Genomic DNA, 18,928 nt, shown 5'->3' with positions numbered 1-18,928 from the left:
GTAGATGGGAATAAAATATGACAAAAATACTTTACTTTCTTCTATTAAACAATACACATAATGTGCTACAGCATTTGTACTATTTGCTATTTTTTCCTTTTCCTATTTATTTTTCCTTCTGCTTCCTAAAGTTAATGATTTTGTACATTCCATTCTACTCTCTTTTTTTCTTTTTCATTCTTCCATACTTACTTTTTAAAAGAAAAAAATTCCCTAAAAAAAAAAAAAAAGTTTTCTAATCTCTTTTTTTTACTTATATATTCTTCATAAAAGAAGAAGAAGAAAAAAAAAAAAAAAAAAGGAAATTGGCTAAAGAAGAGAAAAAAAGGAAAGTTTAAAAGGAAAAAAAAAAGAAAAACAAGAAAGAAAAAAAAAAAAAAAAGAATGAAGGAACGTAATTCCTTCTCTCTTCTTCCTTTCTTTCTTCCTTAGGAAGAATGTAGTGCATAAAGGAAATTGCAAAAAAAAGGGCAATACATGGGTAGAATGTATATGAAAAGGAAGGAGGCAATGGCTGTGTTTTCTCTCTCTTTTTCTTCTCTTCTTAAGAAAGTGCAATGCATAAAGGAAGGAGAAGGGTAAATTGTTTTCTTTCTTTTCTTAAAAAAAAAAAGAAAAATTTTAAAAAAATGAAAAGAAGGACATAAAAAAAAAAAAAAGGAAAAAAAAATATTTTTTCCGCAAAAAAAAAAAAAGGTAAATGGAAAAAAATGAAAGAAAAAAGGAAAAAAGGAAAAAAGGAAAATAGAAAATAATAAAAAAAAAAGAATTAAAGGAAAAAAGAAAAAAGTTTTAAGGAGTAAAAAAAAGAGAAAAGAAGAAGTGGATAATTCCTTCGTTTTTCCTTTTTTTAAAAGAGAAAGAGGAAAAAAAAGAAAGGAACAAAAGGGAAGAAAAAAGAAGAGATGCGCAATTCCACCTCCTTCTTCCTCCTTTCTTCTTTAGGAAGAATACAATGTATAAGGAAAGGAAGGAGAAGGGATGGTTATTCTCCTTTTTTCTTCCTCCTCTTCTTCTTCTTCTTTTTTAGATGAAGAAAAATGTAGTTGTATATAAGGAAGGAGAGAAGGGAAGTTTAAGGAATCTTTTCCTGAAAAAGAAAAAAAGGAAAAGAAAAAAAAAAAGGACGGGTAACTCCCTCTTTTCTTTTTTCTTTACAGAATGCAATTGTACATAGGAAGGGAAGGGTGGACGGAAGGTTGTACATTCACTGAGCAGAACAGCAGAACAGCAGAACAGCAGAACAGCAGAACAGCAGAACAGCAGAACAGTAGAACAATGTTCTATGAACATTATGTCTTCCTTCGAACCATAATAGTGGTAGTACTAGGAATGTAAGGAGTGGAGTCCCAATAGGGTCACAAACAGGGGTCATCACCGAACCAACACCATCTAAAGAATAGAGTGGGGGCAGCAACATGGCAAGACAACAAACAGGACCAAAGGCGGCGACGGCAGTCGCCATAGCGCAGCATCAATTTTTCACCACATTATTAACAAAATGGATGAAGGCAAAAGGCATGGGCAAAGAAGTGGATAACTTTAAGGTAAGGAACTCTTTAAATGTGTGAGGGGGAGTAGTTGCATAATAATAGTATAAGAAAAAAAATATATATAATGGAAGGACGAGTTCACTATGGAGGTTAGAAAGGAAGTAACCTTCCATAGAAGGCGGGTGGAAGGAAGGTTGTTAGGTGGTTGGTGGAAGGAAGGGGTCTAAGGAATGAAAGGAGGTGGTCTAAGGAGGAAGGAAGGGTGCAAGGAGGAGGACTAAGGAGGAAGAAGGAGGTCTAAGGAGGGAAGGAAAAGAAAGATAGAAAAACGAAAGGAAAGAAAGGAAAGAAAGGAACGAAAGAAAAAAAAGGAAGGAAGTTTCTAGGTTTAAGGATCAGGGAAGGTGCGATCTAGCTTAAGGGTAATGCGGGTCCCGGGTTAAGGGTAAAGGTGGGTTCCGGATGAAGGGTAAGGTGGGTCCTGGGTTAACGATGATTCTGGGTTCCGGGTTAAGGGTAAGGTGGAAAATAGGTGTAGTGTGTGGAGAATAAGTGGAAAATTGGAGAATAAGACTTTTGGTTTAGGATTCAGGGTTTAGGGTGTAGGAGTAGGGTTGCAGGTGTGAGAGTGGGTTTAAAGATATAAAGAATTCGGATTTCGGGTTTAGGATTCAAGGAGTAGGACTATTGGTTAGGATATTAATTTAGGATTTAGGATTTAGGGTTCAGCTTTCAGTGTTTTGGGTTGAGGTTTCAGTAATAGAGTCTGGAGTTTTAAAAAATGATAAGTGTTTTTGAAAGGAAAAAGCTCCTCGCAGACTGACTACCTTTAATTAATTAAAGGAGGCGATAGCCTCAAGGGGAAGAAATCCTCGCAGAGAGGCGAACCTGAAACTGGTTGAAGCGGACAAGTCGGTCGAACCGGAGATGGGGGTGAACCGGACAAGGAGCAACTGTACAAGGGGTCAACTGAACAAGGGGGGAAGGAAACCGGACAAGGGAGGTGAACTGGACAGGGGGGGGTGAAGTGGACAAGGGGGGGACAATCCGACAACCCCGGTCGAACCGGAAACTGGGTGAACTGTACAAGGGGGGAACCCTCCAGGTGCACTCTGTAAAGGGTGCATCCAAAAAAAAAAAAGAAAACAGCAAGGTGTTTGAGCAGGAAAGATTAGAGGGTCGTTGTTAAGGGAGGAAAACTGTATATATCACATATATATATAATATATATATATATATGTGTACTTATGTTAATTCACTCTTATAGACCAAAATATGGAATGAGTTGGAGGATTACACCAGAGACATGATGTATAATGTACTGGATGATGGGCAGGATGATCAGGATATGTGTTCCAATTTGGACGATAAGAAGCACTCGGAAAAGGAGTTATGTAAAATTCTAGCAAGAATATTTCTTTGGATGGATGGATTAAAGCTAGACCCTAGCAAGGAAAAAGTAGGAAGTTTCCCATGGGTACCAAGAAAAGAGGAGGATGAAAAACCGAAAGAGAAGGAACTACACTCTTATTATCGATGTTTAATCGGTAAAGTTACTATATTAAACATGTTAGGTAAGCATTGTATGTTAAAGGAAGTATCAGAAACAGTTAAAAATGGTAGGGAAGAAATGAGGAGAACTAACGATCTTGGGGAGGGGAATCAACTCTGTAAGGACGTGTATTTCGGAAGTTTAAAATTGGGGAACAGGTTCATGTGGGAGGAAATTAAGAAGGAGATAGATGGCCATGAGAGGGAAAACGACCATAGTGTTGGGTTATCGCTAGTAACAAAAGGAAAGAGCAAATTGCACACAGTAAGGGACCAAGTACTAGACACTAGTATTTGCCCAAGCGGAGAAGGGACATTGGACCAAACAATCTTACAGAATTTAGAAATAAAAGTCATCGACAATGAAGACCTGTCCCTAGACGAAGCCACTGACCCTCCCGGGAAAAAAACTTCAGGGAAGGACGAGTTGGAGGATGTATTGGACAAAGCTGAGAAAGAAGTGCAAGAAGGAGGGGTCGATGCGGGTATAGTGGAAGTATTGAAGGAAATAAATAGAATATGGGACGAAAAAATTCAAAAGGCTCAAGAGAAAATGGCAGCGAAGGCTGTACCAGCACCAACTGTCCCAGGTAAGTAATATTATTAAAAGTATTATATAAAAGAGAACGAAAGAGAAAAGAAAAAATTTAAAGAATTTAAAGAAGAAAAGGAAACAGAAGAAAAAGAAAGTGGAGTTCTGAGTAAGGGGGAGCTTGAAGGAAGGGTTCAAAGAGAAGGGCTTAAGAGGAAGAATGACAACGGAACCGGACCGGACAATAAGAATAACTGAACTGAACAGGGGTCCAACCTGACAAGGGGGGAAAAGAATCGGACAAGGCGGACAACGGGATCCAGCCGGACAAGGGGGGCAAGGAACGCGGACAAGGAGGGAATGGAACCTGGACAAGGGGTGAAATGGATAGGGGGTGAACCGAACAAGGACCACCCGGACAAGAGGTCCAACAGAACAAGGGGGAGAACTGGACAAGGGGGGAAGGAAACCGGAACAAAGGGGGAAAGGAAACCAAACCGGACAATGAGGGTCCAACCGGACAGGGGGGAAGGAAGCGATGAAGGGAAATGTGGAGGGGAGAGGCGAATGATAATAGGGAGGGGGTGGGTGGTGGGCCATATTCCGTTATCCTCCTGAAGGGAGAATATAAAAGAAAAAGATGAAAAGGAAGAAAGGAAATGGAAAGAAAGGGATGAAGGATAGAGAGATAAAAAAATGGGGAATAAGAAGGAAAGAAGGAAAAGAAGGAAAAGAAGGAAAAGAAGGAAAAGAAGGAAAAGAAGGAAAAGAAGGAAAAGAAGGAAAAGAAGGAAAAGAAGGAAAAGAAGGAAAAGAAGGAAAAGAGGGAAAAGAAGGAATAAGGAAAGAAAGAAATAGAGAAAGGAATAAAGGAAGGAGATACAAAAAAAAGGGGGAAAAGGAAGATAGAAAAGAAAAGAGAAAAATGGGAAAAAAAAAAAAAAAAAAAAAAAAGGAAGCTGGGTTCGGCGGTAAGAATGAGGTGGAAAATAGGTGTGGTATGTGGAGAATAAGTGGAAAATTGGAGAATAGGACTTCGGATTTAGGGCTGTTAGAATAAAGGGTAGGAAGTTGTAGAATCATGATGTTATGGATGTTTGAATGAAGGTTGTTAAGGGTGGAAGGAAGGTTGTTAGGGGTGGTGGTAGGTGGGTTGTTAGGTTGTGGTGTGGTAGGTGGGTTGTTAGGTTGTGGTGTGGTAGGTGGGTTGTTAGGTTGTGGTGTGATAGGTGGGTTGTTAGGTTGTGATGTGGTAGGTGGGTTGTTAGGGTGGTGGTAGGTGGAAGGAAGGTTGTGTTAGGTTAGTGGTTGTTGGAAGGAAGGTGGTGTTAGGTGTAGTTGGTGGAAGGAAGGTACTTCCTAAGTGAAGGAAGGGTCTGAAGGAAATGAGAGTTCTAAGGAGGAAAGAATGGTGTAAGGAGGAGGAAGGAAAGGAAGGGCCTAAGGAGGATGACGGAAAGGGTCTAAGAAAGGGGTCTAAGGAAGGAAGAGGTTCTAAGGAAAGGAAAGGAAAGAGGAAAAAAGGAAGAAGTGTGTACACCATCATCACCATTCTGCCATTACTTCCGTACCATTTTTTGATATAATCATATATATTTTTATTCTTCCATTTTTTTTCTATCACTCTTCCTATCTGTTAGACACACCCTGTAACGAAAGTGACCTATGTAATCGTGTTAAATGCGTAACGACGAAGTGGTTCCCCAGCAGGAAGCGTAGTCCAAATGACGCGAATCAGTGGGTAAGTTAGTTTATTGCCTACTATAGTGAAGTACAATTCAATGAGTAATACACTCTGTATATATTAGGCGGAGGAATAAGCACAAATCCTGTGTGTCCATTATGTATACATATTTGTTCTTTTCTTTTAGATTGGGGATGGTGGCTATTGGAAGGATGTTGAAAAGAGATTGATCCCACTGTCTACTGCTATGGCTAATGGGAATGGGGCGGACGAAAAACTATGTGAAAACATTGGTGGAAAAAATGGCACAACTACAGAAGTGAACAGACTGGCGTGTACATATATAACAGCAGGATTAAAGAGTATTTATGAAATTGAAAGAGGTACACCGCAAGAGGGGGAGAACAAAGAAAAGGAGAAAAGGAAGATAGAAGATAATCTCATATTCCATCGAACTATGGCATGCGTTTTATTGAACGCATATGCAGATAAAATGATCGAACTAACTGAGGGTCAGCCATGTGGTATTACTGAGGACACTATAAAAAAGGCCTTTGCTAAAAGTAAAGAAATTAAAAATACAGTACCTACATGCCAGAGTGATCCTATCTGTGTTGAATGTACAAGGAAACCTAAGTTCCATTGTGATATAGGCAATGACAAGAACCAATACAAAGTAAAGCAGGAAGTGGATAAGCTGCTCAATGGGACGAGCGGTACCAAAATAAAGACAACTCTGACTGCTATAAATGATATAAATAATAACCTATGTCAACGCGCAAATTGTGTAGCGACTAATTGGTTTAATGATAGAAAGGGGTATTATGACAAACAAGACTGGGTAAGGGAACAATATTATTCATTGTAGTAAGGGGCATTCTAATAAATAATACTCCTTATACATAATACAGAAAGAAAAGGGGACGACTGTGAATCTTATGTGCGTGTCTATAAAGTGTACATATATGTTCTGTTCTTCCTTCTTCCTGCCTTCGTTCTATGCAGTGTACATTCTGGGATGCGGACGTCAAAAATGAATTGGGGAGACTGTCTAATGCTATGACCGCTGATAACGGGGATACTGATAAATTATGCGAAGGCACTAATAGTGAAAGTAAAATAAAGACAGAAGCCGAAAGAGCGGCGTGCAAGGTTATTGTGCGGGGATTAAAATATATTTACAATAAGGTAAAAGAAAATAAGAGTAGTGCAGATGAAAAGAGGAAGGCTGAACATAATCTACAATTTTGGCGAACCATGTCATGCATATTTCTGAACGCATACGCAGATAAGCTGCAGGCACATGCACCATGCCCTATCGATGAGAACATAATAAAAGAAGCATTTAGTAATGGAAATAAGAATATAGGCTCCTGGTGTAAAGATAAGGATAATGGTCAGAAGAATGGCTGTTTTGCATGTAATAGGCAAGAAAATCTAAAGTGCACATTAAACGTGGATGGAAATCTATGGACAAATAAGAAAAAAAACAGTGGACCATGCGACAAAGGCGGAAATAATATGAAGGAAGAAGTGGGAAAATTGCTCAACGACAATAAAGACATACAAAAAACTTTAACTACCATAAATAATGCAACTACTTTATGTGAACGCGTAAAGTGTATCTACTATAGGTGGGGTGAAAACCGAAAAGTCGGGGAACAGAAACAGGACCCGGTAAGAATCACTATTGTGTGCTGTTCCCAAAAACAAAGAAATCGATAGTGTGCATATATTATACGCCCTTATATTGGGGAAGTGCAACCTCATGTTGTGTATATATATAGTGTATATAAATATATGATATCTATATGTATATATGTTCTATCTTTTTCTTGTATATAGGAGAAGTTTTGGGATCCGGACGTCGAGACTAGACTGAAGAACTTGTCTGAAGCTATAACTAAGAATAATGAGACGCACGACAATTTATGTAATGATATTCAGGATGGAAGTAATACAACTGCAGGATCTCATAAAAAGGCTTGCCTGTTCATTATTGCAGGTTTAAAACATATTTATGGAATTACAAAGGGCACTGAAAGCAGCAAACCACAGAAGATTGAGGACGACCTCATATTCCATCGAACTTTCTCTTGTATGTTATTGAATATATTCGCTGATGAAATGGAGCAAAAGTGTTCCGACGTAAAGGAAGCTGAAATAAAGAAAATGTTCGAAAATGGAAATGGACAGATGAGTATTTGGTGTAAGGATAAGGTGAATGGTAATGATTGTGTACCATGTGAAAGGGATAAGGGCTATTCATCTTGCAGAATACAGGATACAGACACGAATACAATAGGGCACAGAATGAAAGAGATGCTGGACCCAAGTAAGGTAACGAATCAAGAAGTAAAGCAGGCAGTAAAGCAAGCTATGGATTCTATAAGTAATATATGTCCGAAGGATACGGAAGCATCTTCAGTAAGTAGTTCAGTGGGCAGAAGTGAAAACCTCCCTGAAGAAGCACCAGGACCACTACCACCAGCACCTAAAGCAGAACCAACAGCAGCACCACGTAACCCAAGTGCAGCACAACCAGGTAAGGATAACATTATTGATACTGCAGATAGTGTTATTGTTGGTGATGTTGTACTTTCCCTCGATGGACCCCCAATTAATTCAACAGAAAAAGGTTTTCAGGACGATAGCCGCTACACCCGAGGGGCTTGGTCTGTAACGACTGATGGTGCAACAACCACTGTTATTAATGCAACCACTATTAATACTTCAGGGCCAGGCAATCTTAACCCCGGTTCCTCCGGTACTGGTAGCACAGGAACTCCTGATCATGGTTCATCTGGTACAAGTTCCACTACCTTAAGTAGTCCAACTCAGCCAGGTAAAAATAGTAAAAATAGAAGTGAAGATAAAAGAAGAAAATGGCTCCTAACACTTCCTAGCCTAAATAGTGTACATATGGGTGCACTCTAGGATGTTCCGTGTTCTACGACATTCCAACGTTCCCCTAACCGTCCATCTCCCATGTTCATTTTTTAGGAGCACAAGGTCCGGATATACCTGCTGCTAATGGTAATGTTGATCAAGCAGCAACCGGCCAAGAGAATACTCACAGTGCCAAGGTTGACGACAGTAATGGTGGTGATGATGGTGCAGCTGCTGGTTTGGTGCCCGGTGTTGGTGGTGTCGTACCTGGTGCCCCTGGTATAGGTGGTATTGCTGGTGTTGGTACTCCAGCTGCAGCTGATGCTTCTCCTGCACAAGGATCAGGTGGCGGTACTGGTGGTAGTCAACATGGTGGTGGTCCTGGTTCAGGCAAACCTCAGGGACCACCACAACAAGGTGGGAACAAACCACAAGGCCCACCTCCTCCAGTATCACCATCATCAGCAGCACCAACAGCATTATCACCAACACCATCACTATCTGGAAGTGTTACAACAGTAGGAAGAGGTGGTGATCAAGGGGGGGGTGCCGGAGGCACCCTTTTCCCTGTTCCACTTACTAAGAAGATCAGCCCTTCCGAACTCCTTACCCCATACCTTCCTACCATTCCTGTCTTCATTGGTATTTCGGCTATGACCTACTTGCTATGGAAGGTAAAAGAAAAAAGGAACAAAAGGATGTAAAAAAAAAGGAAAATTAATATTAGAAGAGAAGAAGGAAAAAAAAGGATATTAGAAGAAAAGAAAAAAATAAAAAAAAAAAAAGGAGTGAATGAGTAAGGAAGTGTAGGATTTCGCATTTAGGTGTGTGTATGTAGGATTTCGCATTTTAGGGGGTGTGTGCATGTAGGATTTCGCATTTTGGGGGTGTATGTGTAGGATTTCGCATTTAAGGGTGTGTGGGATCTCGCAATTAGGGGTGTATGTGTATAGGATTTCACATTTTAGGGTGTATGTGTAGGATTTTGCATTTAAGGGTGTATGTGTGTAGGATTTCGCATTTTAGGGGTGTATGTATAGGATTTCGCATTTTAGGGGTGTTTGTAAGATTGAGCACTTAGCTTAAAAGTAGTACTTGTTGTTCCTAGAAACAACACTCACCTTTTAAAAAAACATTTCCTTTTTTTTTTTTTTTACCTTCTGCTTTCAGTATTTTACCCTCGGTAAGCGAAGACGACGTCACAGAAGAGCTCATCAAGTACGTGGTCCACCTTCCTTAGAAGAACAACTCCTTGATCCTGTGGACGACCAGGATGGTCCACATGAATATACCTTAGTAAAGGAACGAAAACAACCAAGATCTGCTCCAACGGGAAGAACGAAGAGATCAAAAAAACGGGGTGTTGGTCGTCGTGGTGTAGGTCGCCGCATGATTATTGATATTCATTTGGAAGTCTTAAACGAATGTCAAAAGGGCAACCTGCATTCGACGAAGGAAGACTTTTTTGAAATTTTGGTTCAAGAATTTATGGGAAGCGAATTTATAAAAGAAGTAAATGTTCCTAAGGAACAAATTCGTAAGGAAGAAAGTCTTCCTATGGTTGATGTTCCTATGGAACAGGTTCCAAGTTCAGATTCCGTGTTTAGGGAGGAAGACTTTGTTCCTAAAGAAGATGTTCCTAGGGAACAGGTTCCAAGTTCAGATTCCGGGTTTCGGGAGGGAAGACTTTCTTCCTAAGGAAGATGTTCCTATGGAACAAGTTCAAAGTTCGGATTCCGGGTTTAGGGAAGGAAGGCTTTGTTTCTAAGGAAGGTGTTCCTGCGAAAGTCGTTCCTAAGGAACAGGTTCAAAGTCCAGATTGCGGGTTTTAGGGTGTAAGTATATATGTTTCCTTTTTTCTCTTTTTTTTTTTCGTTTTGCGCGAAAATGTTTACGTTCATTTGTATTTAATATAAGTGGAAGTGAAAAAAAAAAAATTTTCCTCCTTCACTTTATTTTGATTTGTTTGAGATAAATTTCTACTTTATTGAAGAATTAAAAAATGTTTATTCATTTTGTTATAAAAATTTTTTAACTTCATAAATTTTTTTTGTTGTTTTTTAAAATACAAGAATACTTTTCTGAAAGGTGGTCAGGACCTTTTTCCGTTTGGCGCGCCTATTTTTGGGAGTATTCTTTCATTATGTGCTTATTCAAATACACAAATGTAGGGAGAACGGAATAAAGAAAAAAAATAAGTAGAGGAAGAGGAAGGAAGAAAGAAAAGAAAAAAGAAAGATAAGAAAAGTGAAAGAAGGAAGGTCATTCTGTTTTTATATTGTTTTAACTTCGCCCTTATACATGTTCCTTCCTGGAGGAGGTACATTCCAATGGTGTTTCATTTCAATGTGTTCCATGTGGTGTGTTACATGCGACCATAACTAATATTTCTTGACGTCTGTCTTTGTTGTTGTCTTTGTTGTGGTTGTTGCTCCTTCCTGCTATTTGTTCTTCTTAGTGGTTCCTTATATATAGTGGATCCATCTGTTGAGTCGAATGTTGAGCCTCCTACTATTGTTGTCGACATATCTGTAGATGAAGTTTCTGTGAGTGTATCAATGTTGCGTCTGACGGATCTTTTCCCTCTTCTGTTCCTTCTTCGTACGCTATTTCCACTGTTGTTTCCAAAATGATTACCAAACCAAGAAGGTAAAAGATTATACTAATAAAAAAGGAAAGAAAAAGAAGAAGGTGGAATGGAGGGAGGTAGGAATGTGTACGGACGTGTTATATATATATATATATATATATATATATATATGTATGTAGTTATATATAGATACTATATATACATAGTACTAATTATAGTAGTTGTACTTCGTACTTTATATAAAACAAATGTGGTTATTGGTAATGCTCCTAATCCTAGTATGGATGATATGGTGGTGAGTGCTGGATTTGCTGTAGGGGCATAATTGAATTTGAAATGCACATTCTTGTATATTGTAGTATCTCCCGAAAGTCCCGCACCCAGGTCAAGGGATGCGGTCCTCGGAGCTGTTTCCGCTTTAGACTTCAGTTCTAATATTTTCCCTTTTTCGTACCCTTCAATCGTTGCTTCAATTTTTTCACAGTGTGTATCGTCCCTCCACCTAATACTTGTGCAGACTGCATTATAAGCTTTAACAGCTTCGTTGAGGTGGTCATAGTAGGTTTTATCACAGGAGTTGTTATGAGATTGTAGTTTGTCTTTTATGTGTTTATAATTGTAGGAGAAATCATGGACGTTTTTTCTTTGAAGGAAGAGGTCCTTGCTAATTTTATCATTGTCCGTGTACATAATGGAGCATGCATTTAGAACACGTAATTGTTCCAATGTTGTGTATATATTATTCATGACGGTAGGAAAATCATTATCCTGATTCAACCCGTTCCATACTGTACCCGCTAGCCAAAAATAGAAGAAATGGCACGGTGTGCCGCTATGTTGAAGGTCCAACTTCATTTGTGATGCTTTACAATAGGCTCCTACGAAGTTTTCCGCGTAAGTTTTCATAGTAGAATAACTTGTTAATTTTCCCTCCAACGAACTTTTCGCCTGTGCTGCGCCATCCTTATTATCACAGGAATTTTCATCAGCACCATCAAATTTAGTGTATACGTCCATATGGGAAGGAAATTTATCCAAATCCGCAGCCTACAAATGTAATGAACAAAATGTATGTACACACATATATATGTATGCAGTCCCATATATATATATATATATATTTTATACATCTCCTTCTCTCTTAATACATTATATATATATTATATGTAAGCATATTTTATAGTATTTCATTCCAAATTTTATGTATATATGTACAGTTCAAAGAAAAGATAAGGACGAACATACCTGTAGGTACGGTTTTTCCCCCGCCATTTTTTTTTTGTGCGTTGTTTTATGTATATATAATGTGAATTTTATATCTTATAAAATGTGTGCTTACTTTTCTACATATATATATATGTATTAAGTCGTTGCACATATATACATACATATATATATGTTATATTATGTTATGCGTATATATGTGTACATTAAGATCATTATATATGTGCGCATATATAATTAAAGAAGAGAAATGTAGGAAGGATCATGTACTAAAATTATATAATGAGGAGTAATGGAAGGAAGAAAAATTTCAATTCTTCCCTTCCTACGTTGCTAACCCACTCACTCACTTACCATATTATAGGAATGAATTATTATAAGAACTTATATATACGTTTGCCACAGTTACATTACACTATTATTATTTATGCAAGCCCCCCGCCTAAATAGTGCATATAGAAAAATGTAATTTTCTTCCTTTCTATGAACAAATTTCAACGATCACCGCGAATTAATGTTTTATCGTTATTCAAAGAAAAATTATTAAAAGAATTTTCTTTAACGTGTACATATATATATTGTACACAGTTCACATATGCACATGCATATATGCAGCAGAGAGGGAGAGCATACATTCTATCCCTTCCTAATTATATATATGTTGCTGAATATGCAATGAGCATTGCATTTCTATAAAATGAATAGAAGGAAAACTAGTAGAAATAATTGTACTAATTTTCTGTGTATTGTAGGAAAAATTTTACGCACCTTCCATAATAGTAAATTCTTGTAGTGTACACCATACCTTCTTTTTTTCCATATTTATTGTTGTTTCAGTAATAATAATTTACTTTTTTTTTCTTCTTTCCTCCCTTTTTTTCGGTATGTATACTATAAATAAATCACTTCGCCCTTAAAATATGCACATTATATTATGTACTATTTTGAGCATTATTCCCTTTTTTCTTTAATTCAATATTATACTTTACAGGTTATTGTATTCTTCCTCCCCCCTTTTTGTTCCTTCCTTTAAGGAATAGAAAGGGTTGAAGAGGGCGGGGTTGGTTTTTGAGTTCTTTTCCCCTTTGAATTTACATGGGTGCTTCTACTTACCACGCACTCATGTTAAGTTATATATGTATTCCTCTGTACTATGGTACGTGCACTCCCCCCTTTTCTGCAATAATTTTCACAGACCCCCTCTTTCCCCCACATACGACTCACGCTGATCTCCTGTGCGTATTGAAATATGAATTAAAGCTTTTTACTTTGCACAAGGGAACAAATAAGTGCATATTTCCTTATTCATATTACACCATTCGGATTTTACTACACATATGTGAGCGCTATATTCCAAGGAAACAGAACTTTGTACCAGTACTTTGAATTTTGGCCCTGCCCTTCACCTTTCCTTTCTTAATTAGTTATAATCGTGAAAAAAACAAAATAGGAAGTACAGAAAAAAAAAGAAGCGAAAAAAAAAAAAAAAAAAAGAATGAACCTCACCTTTTTACATATATGTGGTAACAACAACTTCATTTTGTGCATCCAGCACATTTAGTATTTCCATAAGTTTTATTTATGGTACCCACTTTTTTCACATGTGTATATACAATTTTAATGCATATATGAATGATTATAGATGTGTATGTGTCATCTATGTAACACACGTAGTGCTTCCCATGTAGCACACATATGTAGAAAAGGGTTTAGTAAATAAATGAGTCTAATCCACTGTGCAAACATATAACTTCCACTTTTCACAGGAAAAATGTATGCTCCCATTTAAATATAGAGGAATTCCAAAAATAGGGACTAAATAAGAATAGTGCGCTTTATGGTCGCATTATGTACGGACTTCGCACAATGCCCTAGGAAGCAGAAAACTAAGTCTAAAGATCCTCCTGGGTAACTTTTACCATATTACACAGCGTCCGTCTCTCCCATTTAATTCTCCTCACTTATGCAAAAATGAAACATTGGAGCAATGCTCATTCCACTATTAGTCGTTCATTTCTATTGCCTCTATTTGGGACGCACAAATATACGTAGATATGTTGCACACCAAATTAGGCAATGTGGAAAAAAGAAGGGGGCAGGGGGACCCATTCCGCAGTACACAACACTGTGTAATGAATCTCCCCCTTCTGTTTATGGAAAAATCTATATGACGCGCATATATATAGCACAGATCCTTCATGGGACAATATATATTGTTATGGATAATTACAAGTGCGTATATGCACTTTTATTCGGGTTACTTATCTGCATAGGGTAGTATGTTTCGTGTCTAGTTCTAGAAACATTTCATGTGGACAGAATTCCTTTGGATAGTTTCCTTCCCCTATTTGGACAGTTTTTTTTCCCCATGTAGACAGTTCTTCCCAAAGAATAGGCATACGTAAAGGGGAAGCTTCTCGTAAAACGAATTAATAGGAACAGTTTTGCCGGGGGGCTCCATACAATTTTCCCTTTGAATACTTCCTTTGAACCGTTCATTTCTATAGGGATAAGTGTATGGGAACCCCTATTCCAGTATATACATTCTCCCCGTAAAAGCTTTCTGTGAAGTCTGTTTCTCCCAAAAAAAAACAGTTCAGACAACCTTTTTTTTCCATATGAACGTTTTCCACTTTTTTAGTCCAATAATAGCTATTGACTATTCATAGGGGAATGTGTAGACCACGGCATGTATCTCATAGATATAACGGATGAGTTCATTATGAACTCATTTCTTCAATACTCTTTTCTTCGGGTGAAAATTTTTGCCCGATTAATTATTATTGAATATATATTCAGGGATAGGTGTCCCTGTGGGTCGTCCCTGTTTTTTTTTTTATTTCTTCCTGTCATTGTATGAAACATATATATATAGGGGAGGGAGTACCGGGGCACATTGACAAATTAATCGACGCGAGGTACATGAGCACTTGGTTACGTGACCTCCCTTCCTTGTGCATTCTTTTCATCGCAAGAAAAATGGGTAACTACAGTAGAAAAAATTATGTTGACCTATGTTAGGAAGCCCATATATATTTGTGGTAGATACACTTTCAACTACGGAATAGCATTATAGTCATCCTGTTCCTTAGGAAGGCACGAACAGGTTACTGCTGATAAGGGTGAATAATCCTTTTTCTATCGTTAAAGGGGGCCAATTTTTTTTTTCATTTTTGCAAAGGTAAGTTGAGATGTTAAAAGTGGAACATAAAAAGTGAGCCATATTTTTTTTGCATCTGTGCGTAGGAACGAACTTTACTACCCCACAATTTTTGAAAAAAAAAAAAAATCACATTAGACTTTCCTTCGATTAGAAAATGTGCGCCAGTTTTTCCGCATCATGCTTATGAATATCTTCATAGGCGCACACATTATGCGTGCTATAGACGTCACCGTCACAATGGCCCTTTCGGAACAATGTCAATCTGCGCATCTGAACACATAGGCACATGCGTGGTGTGCAACACCACGTCATCGTCAGAGCAGAATGCATCGCCACCCATGTGTCTACGTGTTCAGCTTCACAGTGACCCCATTCCGCATGGTCCATGTGGCGTGACGGCTAGCACGCATATGTCCATCTGCTTAGATTCGCAGATGGACGCCGCACTGATTTTTTCTTCCTCCCTATGAGGAGGGACAACCCCTAACAATCCCCCATATTGGGACAACTTCTAAAACCCCATATTGGGGAGACAACCACAAATTGAAGGAAATGATAAAGTAAAAAATAAAATATAAAATAAAATAAAATAAGGGAAAATTGAGGCACTCCCCCATAAGAACATATCGTAGCAGCATTTATCGTCATTTTTTCGTAAGAACGATGCACCCAGCACCCCTCCATCTCTCAGGTTCTCAGAATCCGTTCTTATTTCCTTCACCTATATACCACATAACTGAAAAATTCCCCTCAATGTATTGTTAAAAATGAATAAATGGAATGCGTAGGAAAGGGATAGGTTATTCTTGTTCTTTACTTCTCCCTTCTCTGTTCTTTTTTTTTTTTTTTCTTTGGCAGAATGTAATGTAAGGAAAGGAAAGAGAATGAGGAAGGAACGAGAAGGGAAAGGTTGTTTCTTTCTTTTTCTTTTTGGAAAAAAGCAAAAAAGGTAGAGAAAGGGTGAAAAAAAGATAGTGAAGGAGTGAAAAAAAAAGGAATGAAGAAAAAAGGATGGAAGGAAAAAGGATTGAAGGAGTGAAAAAAAAGAGGGTAAGCTCCCTTTTTAGAGTGTACACATTCACTTAAAAGAAGGAAAGAAAGAATGAGGAAAGAAGGAAAAAGGCGGTCTAAGGAGGAGGAAGGAAAGAATGAATAAGGAAAGAAGGAGGAAAGGAAAGAAGGAAAAAAGGAAAGAAGAAAGAAGGAAGGTGTAAAGAGAAGGAAGGAACAAGAAGGAATGAAGGAAAGAAGGAATGAGAAATAAGAAGGAATGAGGAATAAGGAATAAGGAAAGAAGGAAAGAAGGAATGGGGATAGAAGGGCTAAGGAGGAGGAAAGAAGGAATAAGAAGGAAAGAAGGAAAAGAAAAAAAGAAAAGAAAGAAGGAGAGAAGGAAATAAAGTAAAGGAAAAGGAGTGAAGGAGTGAAGATTAGCTCAAAAATAATAACACAATATATATATATGTACATATTATATATAAATGAACAACTTTATAACGTACTTATCAAAAACAAAACAAAAACATAAAAAAAACACAAACAAAAAAAAAACGGAGAAAAGAAGAAGCAAAAAATTACTATTCTTACATAAATAATAAGTGAAAGGAAAAGAGGTATATATATACATATAAATATATATATACTATATATATATGTATATATATATATATGTCGAAGGAAGAAAAGGGGGAAAAACAGCACACACAAACACACAACATTTTTATAACACAAAAATTTCCTTATACAAGGCAAAAGGGGGGAAAGGCAAAAAGGCAAAAAAAATATATATATTATATATATACACATGCACATGAACAATGACGGGGACAGTCACATTAGGGGTTAACTTCTTCTATTCAAAAGGGGGGATGAAGGAACTTAATAGTGTATATACACATATATAATACCTAATGAATAGTAGAATAAATGGTAGTATGAATTATGCAGTAAAATATATTTCCCCAATTATATTTATAGGCCAACCATTTGGCTCTATTGCCTTCAAAATCAGATTTATATGGAAAATTACCGGGGGGAACGGGACGTTCAGACTATTGTACAGATCAGAGCAAAGTGGGGGATGCGGAGAATGGAGTGGGAGCTTATCTTGGGAAAGGGGACCAAGCTAAGAAATTTGTAAAAGCTTGGTGTTATATACATCAGATGATGAGGGTCAATAGTCTTAATGATGAGTTATGTTATCAATTCTATTATTGGCTGGGAGGTATGGTATCGAAAAGTCAAAATGGCCAAACTTCATTTCAAACCGTCATGGATTCGATTTACAAGGACCTAAAGAGCTCAACTCTTGGGAATATATGCACTAACCTATACCCAAGTATTGACCAAAGTGCTTTCGAACAAAGGAAAATAATGTATGATTACACCCAAGACTACTTGTCTATTCTAGGATATTCATCTACAGGGGACGAAACATGTGATACAGCATATCACGATCATTTAGAAAAACTGAAGGGGGCATGTGATCCTATCACATCACACTGCAACGAAGACACAAATAAGAATGGTTTATATTGTACGTGGTTTGCAGGGAAGAAAGATGAATACTGTAAACCAGACAAACTATCAAAATTAACATGCAAAAAAGTTATGAACCCTGGTTCTTCTGGTCCCGGTTCCACTGGAACCTGGAATCCAGATTCTTCTGGTTCCGGTTCTATTGGAACGTGGAACCCCGGTTCTTCGGGTTCCGGTTCTACAGGACATCAGTCTCCTGGTTCCTCCGGTCCAGGTAGTACTGGAACCTGGAAACCCGGATCCTCTGGACCAGGTTCCACGGGAACTTGGAATCCAGGTTCTTCTGGTACCGGTTCCACGGGAAACCAGAACACTGGTAGTCCAAGACCAGGTTTTACTGGAACCTGGAACCCAGGTTCTTCCGGTACTGGTTCTACGGGAAACCAGAACACTGGTAGTCCAAGACCAGGTTCTACAGCTTCCCAAGCTGGTGGAAGTGCTGTTATACCTGGTGCTGTGTCTGGTGCATTAGCTGCAGTGGGACTTCCTGCCTTAGCATACTTTTTTTACAAGTATAAATCACACCTCTTCCTCTTCTCCCTTAAGGGGAATAACCACTCTGGAAATGGAAGAATGAGCAGAAGAAAAAGGTCCCTTAGGAGAGAATTTAATGATTTTGAGGGGGAAGACGACTCAACGGAGTACGACCTAGCAACGGAATATTCGTCCGAATATTCCATCCCATATACATCATCATCATCCAGATGAAGAAGGAAGGGTTGTTAGGGTGGTGTTGTTAGGTGGTAGGGTGGTAGGTGGGTTGTTAGGGGTGTGAGAATAAGGTTATTGCTGCTATTCGAGTCGGGTTCAGGGTGTGAGAATATGTTTTCGGGTATTAGGGTGAAGATTCAGGGTGTCAGAGTAGGGTAGAAGTTGTTTGAGTAGGGTTCCGCTTATTAGAGTGAAGTATTGAGGGTCTGATAGTTGGGTTCCTGGTGTTAGAGTGAAGGTTCCGGGTGTAAGAATAGGGTGCAGGTTGTTAGAGTAGGATTTAGGTTGTATGAATAGGGTTAAACTCGATTTTGGAACAACAGTGTGGCCAGTTGTTTGATAATTTAGGGGTGTAATTGTACCCGGAAGGGTGCATTTAAATAAAAAAATAAAATAAAATAAGGAGAAATAATATAAATATAAAGAATGAGACGAATAGAATAAAGAGAAAATTAAAAAGGAAGGTAAGTTAAATGAGAAAAGGAGGAAAAAGATGCGCAATTCCATTCCTTACCACCTTTTTCCTCTTCTTCTTCTTTAGGAAGAATGTAGT

At 38.1% G+C, this 18,928-nt stretch overlaps 3 protein-coding genes across 3 annotated transcripts; all 3 read left to right on the top strand.

Annotated features, from left to right (window-relative positions):
- Positions 1-2,802: 2,802 nt before the first annotated feature.
- On the top strand, positions 2,803-3,642 carry PCOAH_00025490 (SICA-like antigen; the record flags this gene model as incomplete). The annotated part of the gene is made up of 1 exon (XM_020059354.1): positions 2,803-3,642. One exon carries the CDS (start codon positions 2,803-2,805, stop codon positions 3,640-3,642), a length of 840 nt encoding a protein of 279 aa, XP_019914873.1.
- Positions 3,643-4,961: 1,319 nt separating this feature from the next.
- On the top strand, positions 4,962-9,847 carry PCOAH_00025480 (SICA antigen; the record flags this gene model as incomplete). The annotated part of the gene is made up of 8 exons (XM_020059353.1): positions 4,962-5,067; positions 5,217-5,317; positions 5,448-6,101; positions 6,266-6,937; positions 7,106-8,105; positions 8,264-8,566; positions 8,672-8,823; positions 9,320-9,847. 8 exons carry the CDS (start codon positions 4,962-4,964, stop codon positions 9,845-9,847), a joined length of 3,516 nt encoding a protein of 1,171 aa, XP_019915005.1.
- Positions 9,848-16,943: 7,096 nt separating this feature from the next.
- Positions 16,944-18,372, top strand: PCOAH_00025470 (KIR protein; the record flags this gene model as incomplete). The annotated part of the gene is made up of 2 exons (XM_020059352.1): positions 16,944-16,967; positions 17,104-18,372. 2 exons carry the CDS (start codon positions 16,944-16,946, stop codon positions 18,370-18,372), a joined length of 1,293 nt encoding a protein of 430 aa, XP_019914811.1.
- Between the last annotated feature and the right edge of the window lie 556 nt (positions 18,373-18,928).

This window comes from Plasmodium coatneyi, chromosome 9, assembly GCF_001680005.1.
Source record: "Plasmodium coatneyi strain Hackeri chromosome 9, complete sequence".
Classification (NCBI taxonomy): Eukaryota; Apicomplexa; class Aconoidasida; order Haemosporida; family Plasmodiidae; genus Plasmodium; species Plasmodium coatneyi.
This window is presented reverse-complemented; position numbering and strand designations above follow the sequence as displayed.